Source organism: Cornus florida, unplaced genomic scaffold (assembly GCF_030987335.1).
Source record: "Cornus florida cultivar Cherokee Brave unplaced genomic scaffold, ASM3098733v1 CherokeeBrave_3.0.0_Hap2_Chr09, whole genome shotgun sequence".
NCBI lineage: Eukaryota > Viridiplantae > Streptophyta > Magnoliopsida > Cornales > Cornaceae > Cornus > Cornus florida.
Window position 1 is genome coordinate 93,726,239 of NW_026775579.1, and position 17,528 is coordinate 93,743,766.

Consider the following 17,528-nt stretch of genomic DNA (forward strand, 5'->3'; position numbering starts at 1 on the left):
TATTATTATTATTATTTTTGTCAAGGCTTGTTTGGTTTAGATATTTGAGAACTGAAAATTTTAAATGGACAGTTTTTGAAATTTGTTTTTTAAAATGTTTGTTTTTATATAATTATTTTTTATAATTTTTTGAAATTTATAACTAAATCTGAGTCTAATATTAAAATAACTTTCTCTCCCACCTCTCTCTAACTTTCTCTCTCTAACAGACAACTTCGTCTTCTTCACTCTGCCTCCCTGCTACCTTCCATGGGAGTGGGAAGATGAAGATCGCCTCCCACGTTTGTAATAAACTCAACGTGTTTTAATAAGTGTGCTTCGTGGTTGTTTTTTTATGCCATTTTTTTATTTTCTTCGGCTAGATCTGTTCATGTTCGGTTTGTTTTCAAATCACATGGGCAGATTTGTTGTTTTTTCCGACTAGATCTTTTGTCTAAGTCGGTTTTGATTTTTCCCGCCTCGATTTAATCTTTTTCTCCTTGATTTGATCTTGTGCGGGGTTTATTGGATGTTGGAGTGTCTTATGGTTGGAGCTTTGGAGCGGTTGCGGTGATGATGGCCAAACCTTTCGGTCTCTCCTATTTGTTGCGTTCTCCCATGGTGATTCCGTTTGCAGAATGTTGGGCTCTATTTCCTCCACAAATCTAGAATATGTTCTTCATTTTTTTATTTTGCTTCAAGATTTGTATGCCTTTTTCTGACTTGGCTTTATGCCTCTGTACTGCCATATTGGCTTTAGGCCTTTGTGCCTTTAAATGAAAAAATAAAAAAATAAAAAAAGACTCTAATATTAATTATAATATTTTACCGAATTTAAAAACTTAAATTATTACGTAATAATACCTTGGGAAATACTCATTGCACTAGATCCGAAATGAACATTGTGACGACTATCATTCCGCCTCTCATTCTCGTTCCCTCACCATTTTGTTCCCTCCATCTTCTCATAAACAATATTAATAAAACAAGGCAAAAGTGCAAACAACCCCTCTAAATTATCACAAATCGGCATTTTACCCCATTAGACTACAAAAATGAACAAATTAATACCACAATTAACACAAATCGTGCAAATTAACCCCTGAAACGTAATTCCGGCCACTTTCCGGCCCACAAGGTCAGCACGTGGCTGTCCTTTTTTTTTAATTCTGAAATTGCCCTGGAAAATTGCCGTTGTAACCCTTTGCCTGTAAATAAAGAACAAAGTTTATATATATATGCGTGTGTGTGTGTGTGTGTGATAATATATATATACAAAAAGTGCACGAGTATTTTTAGACAAACCAATTTTAAATGATAGGAACCGACGACGACGAACGGCAGGGACTTACCGATGAGCACGTAGGTCTAAACTGACTGTTGGTGAGTGAACTGGCGAGCACGCGAGTCTAAACTACAGCCATGGAACTTATCGGCGAGGACGCAGGTCTAAACTGTTGCCATGGAATGAACAGCAAGGCGCAGACTGAACAGACATGGAACTTACCGGCGAGCACGCGAATTGAATCAGCGATGAGAAATAGCTCGGTAGTGATGGAGCGCGAGCAAGCACTATTGGTTAAGTTCTGCAGATGGGTTGGGTGTTTGGGTTGCGATCGGTGTAAGGGTTTTGCAATTGGGTATTGCACATTATTTACGCGTTGAAGAAGATGAACAGTGACGGCATGAGGCTGTTTGTAAATTCAGAAACTCCAAAATTCAAGCAATTCTCTCATCTGGGTCTCTCTCAATCGCTCCAAAATCTTCAATTGGGGAAAATATGTGGCACTCACCCTGCAGCTAATCTATTACCTTTTTACTCCGGTAAATAACTAATTTAAAACTGCATACAAATTGAAGTTGAAAATCTGTAAGTGAGGTGGTGGCGCCTTATAGATGGTGTAGATGATAGGTGGTTTCAGTGGGTGTGTGGCCTTTTGGGTTTGGATGGCGTATGATTTGCTGAATCTAGTGATTACATGAAGTTAGGGTGTGGTTGCATTGCAAGATGGAGTCCGCTTATGACGCAAATTGTGATGACAATTGTGCCTTGACATTTTTTTTTATTGTTAATGAAGTTTTTAGATTGGTTTTCAAAATTTTAATTTTTGGCTCTAGATTTTAGATTCTAGTTATAGGTTTATTTTAGATTTTAGTTGTCATTTTCCTCGTATCATTACTTCAGTGTAACTTTATGAATGACGTGCCCTTTCACTTTTCAGTCTCACTGTTTAGTTACTGTGTTTCAGCCCTTACTCCTTGCCGAGGTGATTTACTGTCGTCTGGGCCATGATTATATGCATGGGAAAAGTGAGTGTATATCACATGAGGGGCATTGAGGGTATTTCACACCTATTATTTATTTTCATATTTTTTTTTCTTAATTAGGATGGGTAGTTTTGTAAATCTACAATGAGGTCGTCCGGAAAGTGGCTGGAATTGCGTTTCAGAAGTTAATTTGCACGATTTTGATAGTTGTGGTACTGACTTGTTTATTTTTGTAGTCTAGAGGGGTAAAATACCGATTTGTGATAGTTCAGGGTTGTTTGTACTTTTGCCTAAAACAATTATTTTTTATAAAGTTATTTATATTGGGTTGTGATTTCATTTTGGACCTTTTCATTTTAGAAACTGCTTTTGGCCCAACACTTCAGTTTGTTGTACCTGTATCAAAAACTCATACCTTTTTAAGCAAAATAAAATCTGATGAACTAATTATTCAAAATAACATCAATCAATGGGCCTGGCTGGATTTAATTCTCATTCTATAGTTTTGGGCCTATAGGTTTATGAAGCCCATCATCCAACCTTCCCAAATATGTACTGTATGTATATGTGCGTGTGTGTGTGTATATATATATATATATATATGGGATTTTTACCAATACATGGGCTTATGGCCCAAATACTACAATATAATGAAGATAGGTCTTAAAGTTTCAATAATTTGATGGACCACCAAAATATTTTTCTAAAATGAACTCCACTTTATGCTTTATACCTCACAACAAACTATAATACTATAATGACCCCAAGTAATAGATTATTATAACTTGAAAGCCTTATAACATGAAATAAACTTGCAAAAAGTTCCTAGAACAAACTATTTAATATTTCTCGTTACCTTTTAATTTTCAAAAATAAAATAAAGTTTCATGATAAATTAATATAGACTTATAGACTTCTTTAGACAAAAAATCTTATATATAAATTAAATTTAACGAAATAGTATAGGCTCTGGTACCAAAATTGAGTTGGATCTAACCGAGTAGAAGTATGCAAAATAATATAGAATAAATTTAACAATTAAATCACAAAAATGACTGCCAAACCTGATAACGTTCTGATAATGCCCTATAAAAACGCTTGAACACTGGTAAGAATAGGCCAACAAGTTAACAGTTCGAGTCAACTCACAGAAGAAATTTCTAATTTATTACTAAGGCTGCTTGTACTGGTTGGATTCAAGAAAATTTTAGGATTTACACTGTCTGGCTAAATAAAATCTATATATCTAATCTTTTTGTCGACAGAAGTCTTTTGTCCGAAAGTTCTAAAAATACTAAACAGGGATAAAGAAATTTTTGAATAGGAGCAAACTGGATGATTTATTTCATGAAAAATATATAAATGGATACACTCTCACACACTATTTTACAAAGAGATATGTACGGAAAGAAATCACAAAAGAAAGCACACTAGAAGCTTATAGCAGAGGACTGGAATGCTTCATGACTCTTAACTTGGTGGCTCTAAAACTCGATGATCCTTACTCGAGCAGAGATGCTCCTTTTGTAGGAAAAGAGGGAGATAAAATAAACTTCTGGGGCGAAAATATAATTTTTACTTATAAAAAGGGTTAAACTAAAAATTAGTTCATATATTTGTAAATATACAAACTAGGTTCATGGATAGATAATATACTCTTGTTACTACCACTTTATTGTAAAATCCCCTGTATATATACTATGTATAACATGTTGACTATTTAGTGTCCCTGTACTCCATACAATTCTAGAAAGGCTTAGACTGATCCATTAAGAAACTCTAGACTTGTCTCAGAATACAAAAAGAAGCATACAGCAACAAAATCTTATTTGAATTTTTTTATTTTATTTCCTTTCTTCTTTTTCTGATCAAACGATGAAAATATAATTAACTCCATTGATTTCACGTTCTTGACTAAACTTAGACCATAATTACATGTCATTAGATCTAGTTTTAAATAAGACTGGAAATCTAACTTTTTTACCATTAAAAAGTATTTGGCCCAAAGTCTTATCCAGAGTCACAACTTATGACTTCTTCATAGAAACTTTGCATTTAATTAAAATATTCAGCATGAATTTGATCAAATGCGTACCTAATCACCTTACACCGCCTTTTAATAAATACGAGTGAAATAAAATACAAAAAGAGAAACAAAAACGAAGAAAATTAGAATAATAATGATCTCACCATGTTGAATAGATAAATCAAGAAAAGATAGAAAATAATAATGCTAATTTTTGTTGTGGTTAAAATTATAAGTACCTAGAAAGTTTTTGTTTAATTTTATGAGTTTCCTCTAAACTCTTTAATTTTCCTCATTATTTTTTTTTTCAAATTCCTCGAATCAACTATTAGTTTGTTTGTATGTCAAATATATATATATTTTTATTATTTTTGGTATTTAATTATTGCAAAATATTTACCAAAAAAAATTAAATCTTAAAAAAAATAACTCTAGTTACCTTACATCAAATTGTTTTAATTTAGACAGTCCTTAATTAAACTTAAGTTACCTTATATTATACTTTTAAAAAAATTAATTAATTAAATTTTTTTTTTTGTTAAATAAACAGAGCCGAAGTGCAAAATCCAATTAGAAACGGCTCGGACCGTTCAAATTTTGGTCCAGCCAAAGTCTCGATTATAGAGCCTTCGGGAGTTTTACACCTTCAATCCGATTCAATATGTAATATACTCCTACAAAATAACCAATTAACTCCTCTGCAAGCAGGTGATCGAAGAAAAAAAACAATGGCGGAATTGAAGAACAAGTTTGAATCTATCAGGGAATGGGTCGTTGAGCACAAACTTCGAACCGTTGGTAATCTCTCCTTTTTTATATACATACTTATATATGCGCGTAAGAAAATAGTATTTAATTAGTTATATATGGAGTTAGGTTTCGGTTCTGATTTTGACCTTTTTATTTTAAAAAATTGAAGGATGTTTGTGGTTAAGCGGCATAGCGGGTTCTATAGCATACAATTGGTCTAAACCCAACATGAAGACCAGTGTAAAGGTCATTCATGCCAGGTACAACAACACTAGCCTCTCTCGAATTTCTCATTTTCTGTTTGGTTCCTGGGAAAATTGAGCAAAGGGAACGGAGAAAAAGGGAGAACCATATAAGTACCATTTTCCCCTCTTGTTCTCCTCACGCTCCTCAGCATCCAAACTGAGATTTAATTTTTGTATGTACATGTACATGTTATTCAGAAGTTCAGATGTATTTCTGTTAATCATTTGCCATTGTATGAAATTTTGATTGATCAATTGAAGTGCCAAACGGATTTCAAGAAGATAAGTAATTAATTTTACGCTGCTGCATGATATATAATTGTATATTTAAGTTACGATGTACTTACTATAGGACATGGCTGTAGATATTGCAATTCATCCAACATATTTGATACTCGGGAAACCTTTATTTAGGGTTTTACTTTTTTGCTTTGTGTATATTGGATGTTGCTGGTACCAATAGGTATTGAGAAATATGCATGGTATCTACTAATATTCCAAACTTCCAGACCATATATCTATTATGTTCATGACTAAGCACCCAGCACATGATGATCATGTTTATGACTTAGACAGACCATGATATGATGATCATGTTTATGACTTGCCACCAAACTCTGTCGTTGTATATCTATTTTTTCCGTAATTTAAACTTTTTCTAAATTGATAAACAAGAGCATTGGTTTTTTCTTCTACAACAAGAAGCGGCTTATAAACATCACAGAAGGTTCAAGGTTTCCTCAATCGGTCTCATATGCCCTTAAACCCTTTCCATGTTGTATAGTGACCATGTGCTCCTGACAAAACTTTTTTTTTTTGGTTATCTGGTGAGTGGCTGAGCCTGTACTTTAGTTTTTAGTAAGTCAGATCTTAGAAATACAAAGTGTGTGGCTGCCGCATAATAGGTACACGAGGGTAGCTGGAAATTGCTTTCCTGAAGGATACGGGGGATGTGTAATACTATTAGACAGGAATATCTAATAATTATTTGAATATTTGTTTAAGTGACAGTTTTTCTCTGTAATTCTGCAATTTGAGCAGAAAAACTATTTATGATTTCATTTTGTATTTGTAGTTTATTTTAATGATGAATTTTGCACTAAGAAGGCCTCTTATGTTGTTATCTGCTATCTTCGTACAAAATATTAATATTATGTTTGGGAGCACCGAATTGGTGCCTTGGATTTGGGATTGAAGAAAGTTTTGTTCAAAATTTATACTAAATTTTGTTCAATCCCAAATCCAAGGCGCCGATTCGATGCCGCCAAACATAGCATATGTGGTTTTCTATAATAACCCAAGCTTGGCTCAATTAGGTTCTATTGTGGTTCAAACATGTAATAACCCAAGCTTGGCTCAATTAGGTTCTATTGTGGTTCAAACATGATTCTACAATTGTCTTTCAAGCTTCCAATAAGGAAATGTCAAATTGCGATGTGACTCATTTCAAATGAGGAGTTTGATATGGAAGATTCCTGCAACTATGAGTTATTATTATTATTTGATACCTTAAATAGCAGACCCTTAATATGGAGTAATACAACATATCGTCTCAAATTATTTTGGGGACTGATCTCTCTCTCCCTCACTCCAGCTGGTCTTCCTCTTTCTTGCTAACTAAATATTTTACCATCTTTAGACAAAAACTTCTTCAAATAGTGGGTTACTTTTAAAGACCTTATTTAAATTAAGAATAATGATTTATAGGCCAAATTCGGACTTGTCCGAATGGGTTTTATGCAAAGTGGGTGGTGGGCCGAATTTGGACAGAGTATCAGTATTCTTAAATTATTGATAGGATTAAATCAGTATTCTTTTTTGGTTTTATTAAAAAGGAATCTGTGGGGGCTAGCCACCTATGTTTCATGGAGTCGAGTAAGTGTACTTGGTGTGGATGTGTGTCTAAATCTTTCACCTACTCGAATTCCAAATAGGATGCGGAGATATGTTTCCAAAAGTTGGATACCTGTACTTAGACAGATACTAGACATTTAAATACATTATTGCTATGTTTGGGAGTACTGAATTGACACTTTGGATTTGGAATCGGAGAATATTTAGTTGAACGTTTAAACTGAATTTTTTCCAATTCCAATTTGAATGGGCCGATTTGGTGCTTCCAAGTGCAACATATATGTATTATTATGAAGTAATGTTCAAATGTGTAATGTGGTTGTTTATCATACTTGATTATCTGTCCAATTAAATAGGTTGTGGTAACAGGCAAGAGTTTCCATCTATTTTATATGGATAAAAGCTCATGTCTGTGCTACTAAATTTGAGTTTTTTCTTTTTCTTCAGTCATGTCATGTGAAGGATTGAGGTGTATAATTTGGGTTTGTGCATTAGACGCATATCTTGTACTCCTATGGTCTAACCCATGTTGTGTCGTGTTGATATGTGTACGTGAAAGGAAATAAGAGAGTCCATGTAACAAAGTTAGCCACACTGTTATTTCAAAGGATTGGAGAAGTGACTGTGCAGTTTATTCCTTGACTTGTATGAGAACATAATAACTCAAAATGACATAATCTCCACTGTCTTAGCTCTTGACTTTTGTTTGTATTTTCAAGTGGTGAATAACAATTGATTTATTTATGCATTGGTGTTTGTGATTGAGGGGCTCAAAAAAGATGAAGTCAGGATATTCGATATTGTGAGACGAAGTCCAAAAACAATTTTTAGGTCCTTTGAAATGCTTTTTCAGGCAAAGTTCCAATGGTTCTTTTTAATTTTTAGACAGTATGAAAGAATTAACAACTACAAGTTCATTTTAGGTATCTCTTTGTCGGTAAAGTTGGGTAACTCGATGATGAAATTGCATGAAGTTATTACTCGTATGATCTTCATTTTTGATCTTACGACGTTTGTCATTTTTCTTGGTCAACCTATGTTCGAATTTGTCTCCATTTTTAATCTTAAGCAGTTTGCCATTTTTCTTGGTCAATCTGTCTTCGAATTTGCTTTTCAATTGTGTTTGATTTCTATAGTTTAAGTAGTGGAATCATGAATGTAACTGCTAAATCTTATTTGGAAAATAGGTTGCATGCACAAGCGCTTACACTGGCTGCATTAGCGGGAGCTGCAGTTGTCGAGTATTATGACCATAAGTCAGGCGCAAAGGCAGATCGTGTTGCTAAATTCCTCAATGCGGATGGACATCATCAGAAAGATTGAACCAGGAATTTTCCAAGCATGGATGGATCAATTACAAACACTTTAGTTTCATTTCATCTCAGTGCCCTTGATTGTTTGTTGAACTGTTAAGAGGGTAATACTTAGTGGAATGTCATACCAATTTCGTTACGCCAATACTTGCTCAAATTAATTCTTTTTTTTTTTTTTTTTTTTTAACAGGAGAAGATTAGTTTTGTTCTTAGGTTCTACAATGTCATTTTGTTAGGAAACATGCGGTTATCAGGAATTGAAAAATGTTAAAAGGCAGAATAGAGTAGCTGATTTCTGTAATAGCAACTAACTATGATCAACAATGACTATTCTGGTTTGATGGTCATGATTTGTGCATAGCTGGCATTTTGACATGAGGAGGAATAAAATCATTTCACTGCATTTTACTTCTTTGTGGTGTTTTTTGGAGTTATTTACACACACACACACACACAGCAGTCTTATCAATACACACAGTACACATGATGATGATGATGATGATGATTTCTTTGGGTTAAACAACATAAAGGTGGGTGTGCTCATGGGTGGTTCTAAAAAGGAGTTCAAACCTAACCTCTTCAATACTCCACTTTCTAGCAAGAATAACATTTGCCTGCGCATTTAGAGATCGATTTCATGGTGGAACGAAACTCTTACTTTAAGTAGGATGGTCCATGGTGGACTGTCTAGGTTTTACTTCACAAATCAATGGGCATGTTTTCTTTTTGCCTTCCCACGCCATAATATGTGGATCACGATAATGTGATCTATACTTCTTTATAATTAGCTTATTTGCCAAGTAACCTCAATTTCTATTCATGTTACAATTTTTTTTTTTTTGGTTAAAAATGTATGTTGTTCTCAAATGGTTTTCCTGCGTGGCGGTGATTCCCAAGTCGTAAAAATCTTAGGATGGAATCTAACCATTGCTAGGTAAATAATTATATATATATATATATATATACACACAGGGGCAGGGGCGGAGTCAATTAAGGCTTGGGGACACTGGCCCGCCTAACAGAATATATATAGTTAATTTGTAATTTTTTTTTTAGTATATATGAAAAATTATATATTATGCCCCTTAGATTTTTACTCATTTCATCTCATATTAATAGTCCATGGTCTTTTTTTTTGTCGTCTCATTTTAATTGTTACATTTTAAAAATCAATACACTACTTTTTATTACATTCTAATTTATTCCTAAAAGATTAAACTAATTAAAATTTCAAAATAAGTGGACCCCATTTTCCATACTATTACTTTTGAAACCCAAAAATAAGTGAACCCCATTAAAAATCAATACCTTACTTTTTAGGGAATGGCAAACGTGGAAATGCATCATTTGCCAACCCAATAAAATATAATAAAAGTTGTTTGCCTTAAAAAGCGTGAAATGTAAAATTGGACTATTATTAAGGGACAGAGAGAGTAATTTTTAAAATTATCTTAACTTTTTTAAAAAAAAATTCTTAAAAAAAAGAGTCAAATTTTCCTTTTTAAATCACACTCTAATTTTTTTTTTTTGTTTCAAATATATCTCAATTTTTTTTTTCCTTTTTTTTTCTTAAAATTCTTTTTTTTGTGTGTTATATCAATGTAAGTTGAATTATTATTTTTTTTAAAATGTGCCTCTTCTAAATTAAAATCTTGGATCAGCTCCTATATATATATATATATAAATTCGCAATATTACCCTACCCAAAGAGGCGATATTCGCACCCTATTTTTCTTCAATTGCATTCCACTTATCTTTTTTCTTTTAAAGAAAATGACAAGAAGATCATTGAATTCATTAATACACTATGCCTTATTTTATAATGTCATAACTACCCTTTATACAACTTAATTTTTTTTTTTTTTTTTTTTACCTTCTTTAGTTCATTTACTATTTTTTTTTTCCGTGTGCTATACTTTATTTTCTTTTTCTGTCCAAAGGTCCTTTCAAAGAAGATAATTTATTTCATACGAATAATTTTATTTTTGGCAGTCAAAAGAGATAATTTTTTATTGCACTTTTTTTAATGCAATCAAAACAAATAATTTATTCAACAAAGTTGACTTTTGTGTATCTTTTTCTAGAAATATATATATATATATATATATATATATATATATATATTAATCCTTTTTTTTCGTACCTTTTTTTTTTGGATCTTGACAAAAGAGATAATTTCATCAATAAATAATATTTTTTTAGATTTTTTTCCTGTCAAAAGAGATAATTATTTTAATGGTTACTTTTTTTTTATTTTTGGTCAAGTCAAAAGAAATAATTCATTTAACATAATTTTTTTCTTGGTCATGGAAACAAAATATTATTCAAATATATATATATATATATTTATCTTGTCAAAAAAGACATAAAATATTAAAGATTATAGATAAATAAAGAAAATATAAAAGGACAATTGTGTCATTTAAAAAATAATATTGTAATTACCAGCTAAGTCATACAATCCTTCTTAAGTGTTGCTCTCAAGCTCCGCTCGAATTATGACTCAAATTTTAATTATTTATTACTTTACTTAAAATTACATGGCATTTTCGTGATTATACCCACAACAGTGGCATTTAAGAAAGCGGAAGAGTTATAAACTTATAACTGCTAAAGAAACGGAGAGAACCATACGTCACGCGCCGGAGGGTAATGTCACGACGAAATTCCATGCAAAAGTCTCTACTCCACCGTTGATGTCGAACTATTGTTCGAGTCTTTCTCACGTAAAGACCCCTTTTCTCTCTCTCATATTCATATATGTATATATATATATATATATACACACACACAAACACATATAAGATACATTAATACCTCTCGAGTCTACCTGACATTGTTAGCTTCCGTTTCAGTTTTCTTTCCTTCACGTTTCATTCCATCGAACTCTCAGATCACACATTTAATTCCTTCACCCATAGAATTTTGATTGATTTATATTCTCTCCCAATCAGGACTCGTACAATTTTCGGGGGAAAATTGACCAGTCTAGAGAGAGAATGGATTCTGAGCTGATCTCTAAAGTCCATCAAACCAAACATAAGCAATTTGCCTCCGTGATGTACCCCATTCGTTACATGCTTCGCGAGCAAAGGCTCATCTTCGTATTGATTGGAATCGCCATTTCTGCTCTAATTTTCAGCATCCTTCCCAATTCGCCTCCATTGTCAAACTATGAACAGATCACTGACTCGTTTCACTCGGCCGAGTCAACTCAGATCCCTCGCCGAGTCACTTACGAACTCCATCCCGGGTTCGATCACATGAATGCAGGTACTCCTCGTACTAACAAACTTCGTCAATTTATTCTTAAATATCTTTATTTCGTTTATTTTAATAATTTTAAAATTCAAAAAATTTTGAAGTATTTTTTTTTTTCTTCTGGAAAGTAAAATAAAAAATTATCATCTAAATTTAGATCGATGCAAAAATTTAATTTACATTTAAGTAAAATTACAATGTCTGAATAAATTTATTTTGACGATTTCAATAAACCTTATTCGAAATGGATATTTAAATTAGTTTAAGTTTGAAATTAATTTTTTCATGATTTACTTTGTCATTTCGAATAACTGTAAAATTAGATATATTGTTTTATGGATTTGAATGTTGTAGGTGGAAAGATTCCTCTGGGGTTGAAAAGGAAGAGCAAGAGGATTGTGGTGACTGGTGGGGCCGGGTTTGTGGGGAGCCACCTGGTGGACCGTCTGATCGCACGTGGGGACAGTGTGATCGTGGTTGATAATTTCTTCACGGGTCGTAAGGGGAACCTGGTGCACCATTTTGGGAACCCAAGGTTCGAGCTCATTCGGCACGACGTGGTCGAACCCATTCTCTTGGAAGTTGATCAGATCTACCATCTCGCTTGCCCTGCTTCTCCTGTCCACTACAAGTTCAATCCTGTCAAAACCATCATATCCTTTCTTAATTTTATCCTAATTGTATATATGTGTGTGTCTTTTTATGCATATTTTTATCCGATTTTACTCCCAAATTGGGTCCTCTCACGTGTTTCGTCCCGTATTTTTATATTATTTATGCAATAATTTTATTATTTATTATTTTATTCCGTATCTTTACATTATTTATGCAACAATTTTATTATTTGCAATTAGTTGTTACACTGCTCTCACTAGTCTTTTGTGATCACGTTTGGATTAGTCCACAGTTTTGGTCCATTGTTTTGATATCACTTGATATACTAGACAGGTGGTTAATGAATTTTTTCACTAGTGTCATGTATTGCATTGATAGATATTAGTAATTAAGTCATTCTACATAGAGTCGCATATCATAAGAAAGAACAAATAATTAATTTAGAGCTTTTTATTCATGGGATAGTTGTATACAGAAGTTAAAGGCATGTTTAAATAAATTTTAAGAAATTTGAAAACAATAATTTTTATTTTTATTTTTTATTTTTAGAGAATTAGAAAAGAAAACTTTTTAAAATGAAACATTCTTCATCTCAAAATTTTTTTTTTTAACCAAACAAATGTTTATTTATATTTTATTTAAAATTCTTTAGCGGTGTGTTTGACAGTATGGAATTGGAGTTTTGTAATTGGAATTTGAAAAAAATAATTAAGAAAATTGAGTCAAATTTTTTTTCAAATTCCTCCAATTTCAAGACTCCAATTTCCCGAACACACCATAAAAATAAAAATTGTTTCAGAAACCTAAATTAGACTAATCCAACTATACCTTATACTATAAGATTATAGGTGGCACAACAATTGATTGATGAATGGTATGAATCAAAATCATATGACATGATACTTTGGTAGATGCTTGCACGCATGTGTCTATGAATTTTGTGAACATGTTGGGACTTGACTTTATGAGCTATGGCTTTACAAGACAAATGTGATGGGGACACTGAACATGCTAGGACTGGCAAAGAGGGTTGGTGCGCGGTTCTTGTTAACGAGCACAAGCGAGGTGTATGGTGACCCACTGCAACACCCCCAGGTTGAGTCTTACTGGGGCAACGTCAACCCCATTGGTGAGTCAACTCAGATCCTCTCCTTCAACCTTCTACTTCCAAAGTTGAGAAACTACTGATTTCGGGTTTTGTGTAGGCGTTCGGAGCTGTTATGATGAGGGAAAGCGTACCGCCGAGACCTTAACCATGGACTACCACAGAGGCGCTGGCATTGAGGTCCTTTATATAGAACGATACATACATACACTCATATATATATATATAAAGTCCATTACCCTGCACATATATAATATCAAAAGGGATGAAGTGAAAATTATTTTAATTACTTTGTTACAGGTGAGGATTGCTAGGATTTTTAACACTTATGGACCTCGAATGTGCATTGATGATGGGCGTGTTGTTAGCAATTTTGTTGCTCAGGTATGCATTTTCTTCTTATTGTTTTACCTCGTCTTAATCATATATGGATGTTTAACTTTTTTACTACCATTACTTGTCAATTTACATTTTAATTATATGATTATGTAGGCATTAAGGAAGCAGCCATTGACTGTTTATGGGGATGGGAAGCAAACAAGGAGTTTCCAATACGTTTCTGACTTGGTTAGGCCTTTCTTCTTCATGTTTAGAACATCCAAATTGAACATTATTTCTCATTAATTATATCTCTATATATATACAAACATATATATTAAATATAAGCAATCTTGGTATTATTGTTAGGAAATTGATTCTTGAGTTGAGAGGACTTCAGCCAAAGTTCAAGCAGAAGTGCATAACCACTTGCATTTGGTTGAAGTTCTCGGCATATATAACATTGCCATTATAATCATCGTCTTTACTTTAATCCCATATAAATAGAGTCGGCTAAATTCGTAGTACATATAATATTCTGTTGTACCTACCTAATGAATAGGTGGAGGGTTTGATGCGGTTGATGGAAGGGGAACATGTTGGTCCTTTCAATCTGGGCAACCCGGGAGAGTTCACCATGCTTGAACTTGCTCAGGTAAATTTGTTCATTTATTCCTAAATTTTTTCATCTCCGCAGTCTATACATATCAGAATCCAAAAATGAAAATTAGTTTGGAGAAAATTATATATTTCAAACCATGTAGCTTGTATCTAACATGTCGTATTTCGACGACGACAACAGATGGAACAACAGCTCAATTTAGCTCCGATCAATAAAGTTTCATATCAAGTATTGGCATGATTCATTATTTTTCTTTGTCCTGGATACACATGCAATATTACCTCCTCCTTTTTTATTATTATTGTAATACAGTTCAATTAAATGAAGTATCGTCCAAACTATATATTTGGGGTTGGTTTTAATTATAGTAATCCATATTAATTTTGATCTGTCCTATTCTCCAACATTATTATCTTCAATGTACACAAAATTCATACTAGAATGCTAATTAAAAACATTGTTTGAAAATTTCTATACGTCTGTTTTTTCTCAACACATTTCTTTAGACAAAGACTCCGTTTTTTCTTCTTTATAGATGGTAAGCATTTCTTAGAACATGGAGTGTGAATCAAATCCATATCTGAATTGAAATTGCTGGAATTGGTTTGTACAGGTGGTGCAAGAGACAATTGACCGAAACGCAAAGATAGAGTTCAGGGAAAACACAGAGGATGATCCACACAAGAGAAAGCCAGACATTACAAAAGCTAAAAAGCTACTGGGATGGAAGCCCAAGGTGCCCCTTCGCGAGGGACTTCCTCTCATGGTTTCCGACTTCCGGCAGCGCATTTTTGGTGACGAAAAGGAAGGTGGCGCCATGTCCGCTGAATAGAAACTCATATAAAGCTAATTAGATATATATAAATATATATATATGTGGATGAAAGGAGGAGAAAGAAATAAAGGATCAGGAATAAGAATGATCACTCCAAATCTGTCTTCCCTTCTTCTATGTTGCTTTCTTCAATAATGATGTGTGTCCCTGAAAAGAAAATAAAAGGAGGAAAAACAATAGTAGGATATAGTTTTTTTTAGAGATACATTCATTTTATTTTGTTGCATTTGTACACTGTAATCTTCTTCTTCTTTCTATAATGGATTTTTCTTTAATTTTCTGGTTTCAACATTTTTAGACTAAGATCTTCAATTAGTATCAGTTAGACATACTTGGTATGTGATTGTCCATTGCACGTCATAATTTGGTCTATTTCAGATTTGGATTGGGTAATTTAGGCTTAATTTCTTATTAATATTCTATTGAATTATAATGATTACAAATTTTCTTCACATTTGGATTGGGTTATTTAAACTTGCTATTTATGTTCAAATGTTAGATCAAATTCTATTTCTAATTTAGTGGATTGTAATGAGTCCAAAATTTCTAACTCACCATCCTTACCACATCAACAATGCCCAATAGTGTGAGATTTTTTGAGCAGGCAGCCAAAGTGGAACAAGTCTTCATAATCCTTAGGGGTAAAATTACTTGGGCTTTGGTCTGGGGTTCGATTTCTATTAGGAGCTTACTATAATTTGGGATTACGCCTTCGTTGTCATACTCAGTGACTTACCCGACTCGAGGTGGGGAGGCGCCCTTCCTTTAGTCGTAGCGAAATCTCGAATACCTTAATTATTTAAAAAAAAAAAAAGAGTTCTATGATGAAAGTAGGAAATCAGGATTATGCGACCAAATGAATAAAGAAGGATACAATGATTTGGTCATTTCAATGTGTCGCATTCTGGCTCTCCCATGTGGCATTGCTTTTTTATGTTTTCAATTTTCATATTCGAATCTATGTCCTTGTAAAAAAAAAAAAAAAAGTTGGGTCCAAATTTTATCACAGTACTAAGAATGATCCCTCCTAAAATTATAATTTGTCCTTATAATAACTTAGTAATCAATCATGGACTGAAATAATATCAATAAATTTAAATAAATTACATCAACTACCTTTGAGGTTTTGTCAATATAGATTGAGCTCCCGTTAAATTACATGACCTTCTCTGTTAAATTTTTAATTACTTTTCTGTCCTTATATATATATATATTGTATTTTACTATAATAAACATGTCTGTCAAAGGTAAAATTAAATTTTAAAAGTTACAAAATTGCTAACATAAACATTTTTTCTTCACATTTGGATTGGGTTATTTAAACTCGCTATTTATGTTCAAATGTTAGATCAAATTCTTATTTCTATTTTAGTGGATTATAATGAGTACAAAATTTCTAGCTCACCATCCTTACCACATCAACAATGCCCAGTAGTGTGAAATTTTTTGAGCAGACAGCCAAAGTGGAAGAAGTCTTCGTATCTCCAAGGGTTGGCCTAGTGGTAAAATTACCTGGGCTTGGGTTTGGGGTTCAATTTCTACTAAGAATTTACAATAACTTGGGGTCACACCTCCGCTGTCATACTCAGCGACTTACCCGATTCGAGGTGGGGAGGCGCTCTTTCTGGGTTCTAGAAAATTAGTCGGGGTGAAATCTCGGATACTCAAGTTGTCCAAAAAAAAATAATAATAATAAAAATAAAGGTATACGATGAAAGTAGGAAATCAGGATTATGTGACCAAATGAATAAAGAAGGTGTTGAGGTTGAATTTCGCCGCGGTCTAGTACAACACCGTTTCCTGCAAAATAAGGATGGCAAAGTCAAACACCGGTGTGGTGCTGGCCGTTGACCCTCCGACGATCAAGTTAGCAAGGATTCTCGATAGAGAATTTTAATAGTAATTTGCTTAGTAGGAGTTTTTTTTTGTGTGTACCTTATTCCCGAGTCGTCTTTGTATTTATAGCCACTTCCCTTATTCTTGATAAGGGGTTTTCATCGTCCTTAGCCCATGGAGCCTACCTCGTGGAAATCCTATCCTTAATAAGATTTGAACTTACCCCATGACAAATCCGATCCTAGATACGATTTGTCATCATTCTTATCTAATAGAATGGTTATCCTTAATAACGAGATATTATCGTCTAAGAGTTGGAGAAATCTGGTGGCCGGTCAATATTTAATTCCCTTTTTTGTTAAGTCAAGATAAGCTAGGGTTATTTTTCCCTATCAGTTGCCCCCTGTTTCTGGGTACGTGGTGGACCAAGGAAATACTTTCTATATTCCATTTGTTTCCTTTTTACTACAGGCCCCTTCCATATTGTAGTAGGATTCCTTT

At 33.3% G+C, this 17,528-nt stretch overlaps 2 protein-coding genes across 3 annotated transcripts; both read left to right on the forward strand.

The window, feature by feature from the left end:
* The first annotated feature begins 4,857 nt into the window (after positions 1-4,857).
* LOC132275297 (uncharacterized) lies at positions 4,858-8,858 on the forward strand. Of its 2 annotated transcripts, XR_009470593.1 has the most exons (4): positions 4,858-5,071; positions 5,193-5,283; positions 8,310-8,539; positions 8,626-8,858. XR_009470593.1 is itself a non-coding variant. In XM_059776759.1 (3 exons), the coding sequence occupies exons 1-3, from the start codon at positions 5,002-5,004 to the stop codon at positions 8,443-8,445; spliced, it is 297 nt and encodes a 98-aa protein (XP_059632742.1). In that variant the 5' UTR covers positions 4,858-5,001; the 3' UTR covers positions 8,446-8,620. The 2 variants fall into 2 exon arrangements, 1 of the variants encoding a protein (XP_059632742.1); XM_059776759.1 differs by lacking the exon at positions 8,626-8,858 and having other exon boundaries at positions 8,310-8,620.
* A 2,239-nt stretch (positions 8,859-11,097) lies between these two features.
* Positions 11,098-15,480, forward strand: LOC132275298 (UDP-glucuronic acid decarboxylase 2-like). Its single transcript, XM_059776760.1, has 8 exons — positions 11,098-11,708; positions 12,051-12,349; positions 13,293-13,440; positions 13,517-13,596; positions 13,717-13,800; positions 13,909-13,983; positions 14,297-14,389; positions 14,970-15,480. The coding sequence occupies exons 1-8, from the start codon at positions 11,435-11,437 to the stop codon at positions 15,186-15,188; spliced, it is 1,272 nt and encodes a 423-aa protein (XP_059632743.1). The 5' UTR covers positions 11,098-11,434; the 3' UTR covers positions 15,189-15,480.
* Positions 15,481-17,528: the final 2,048 nt, after the last annotated feature.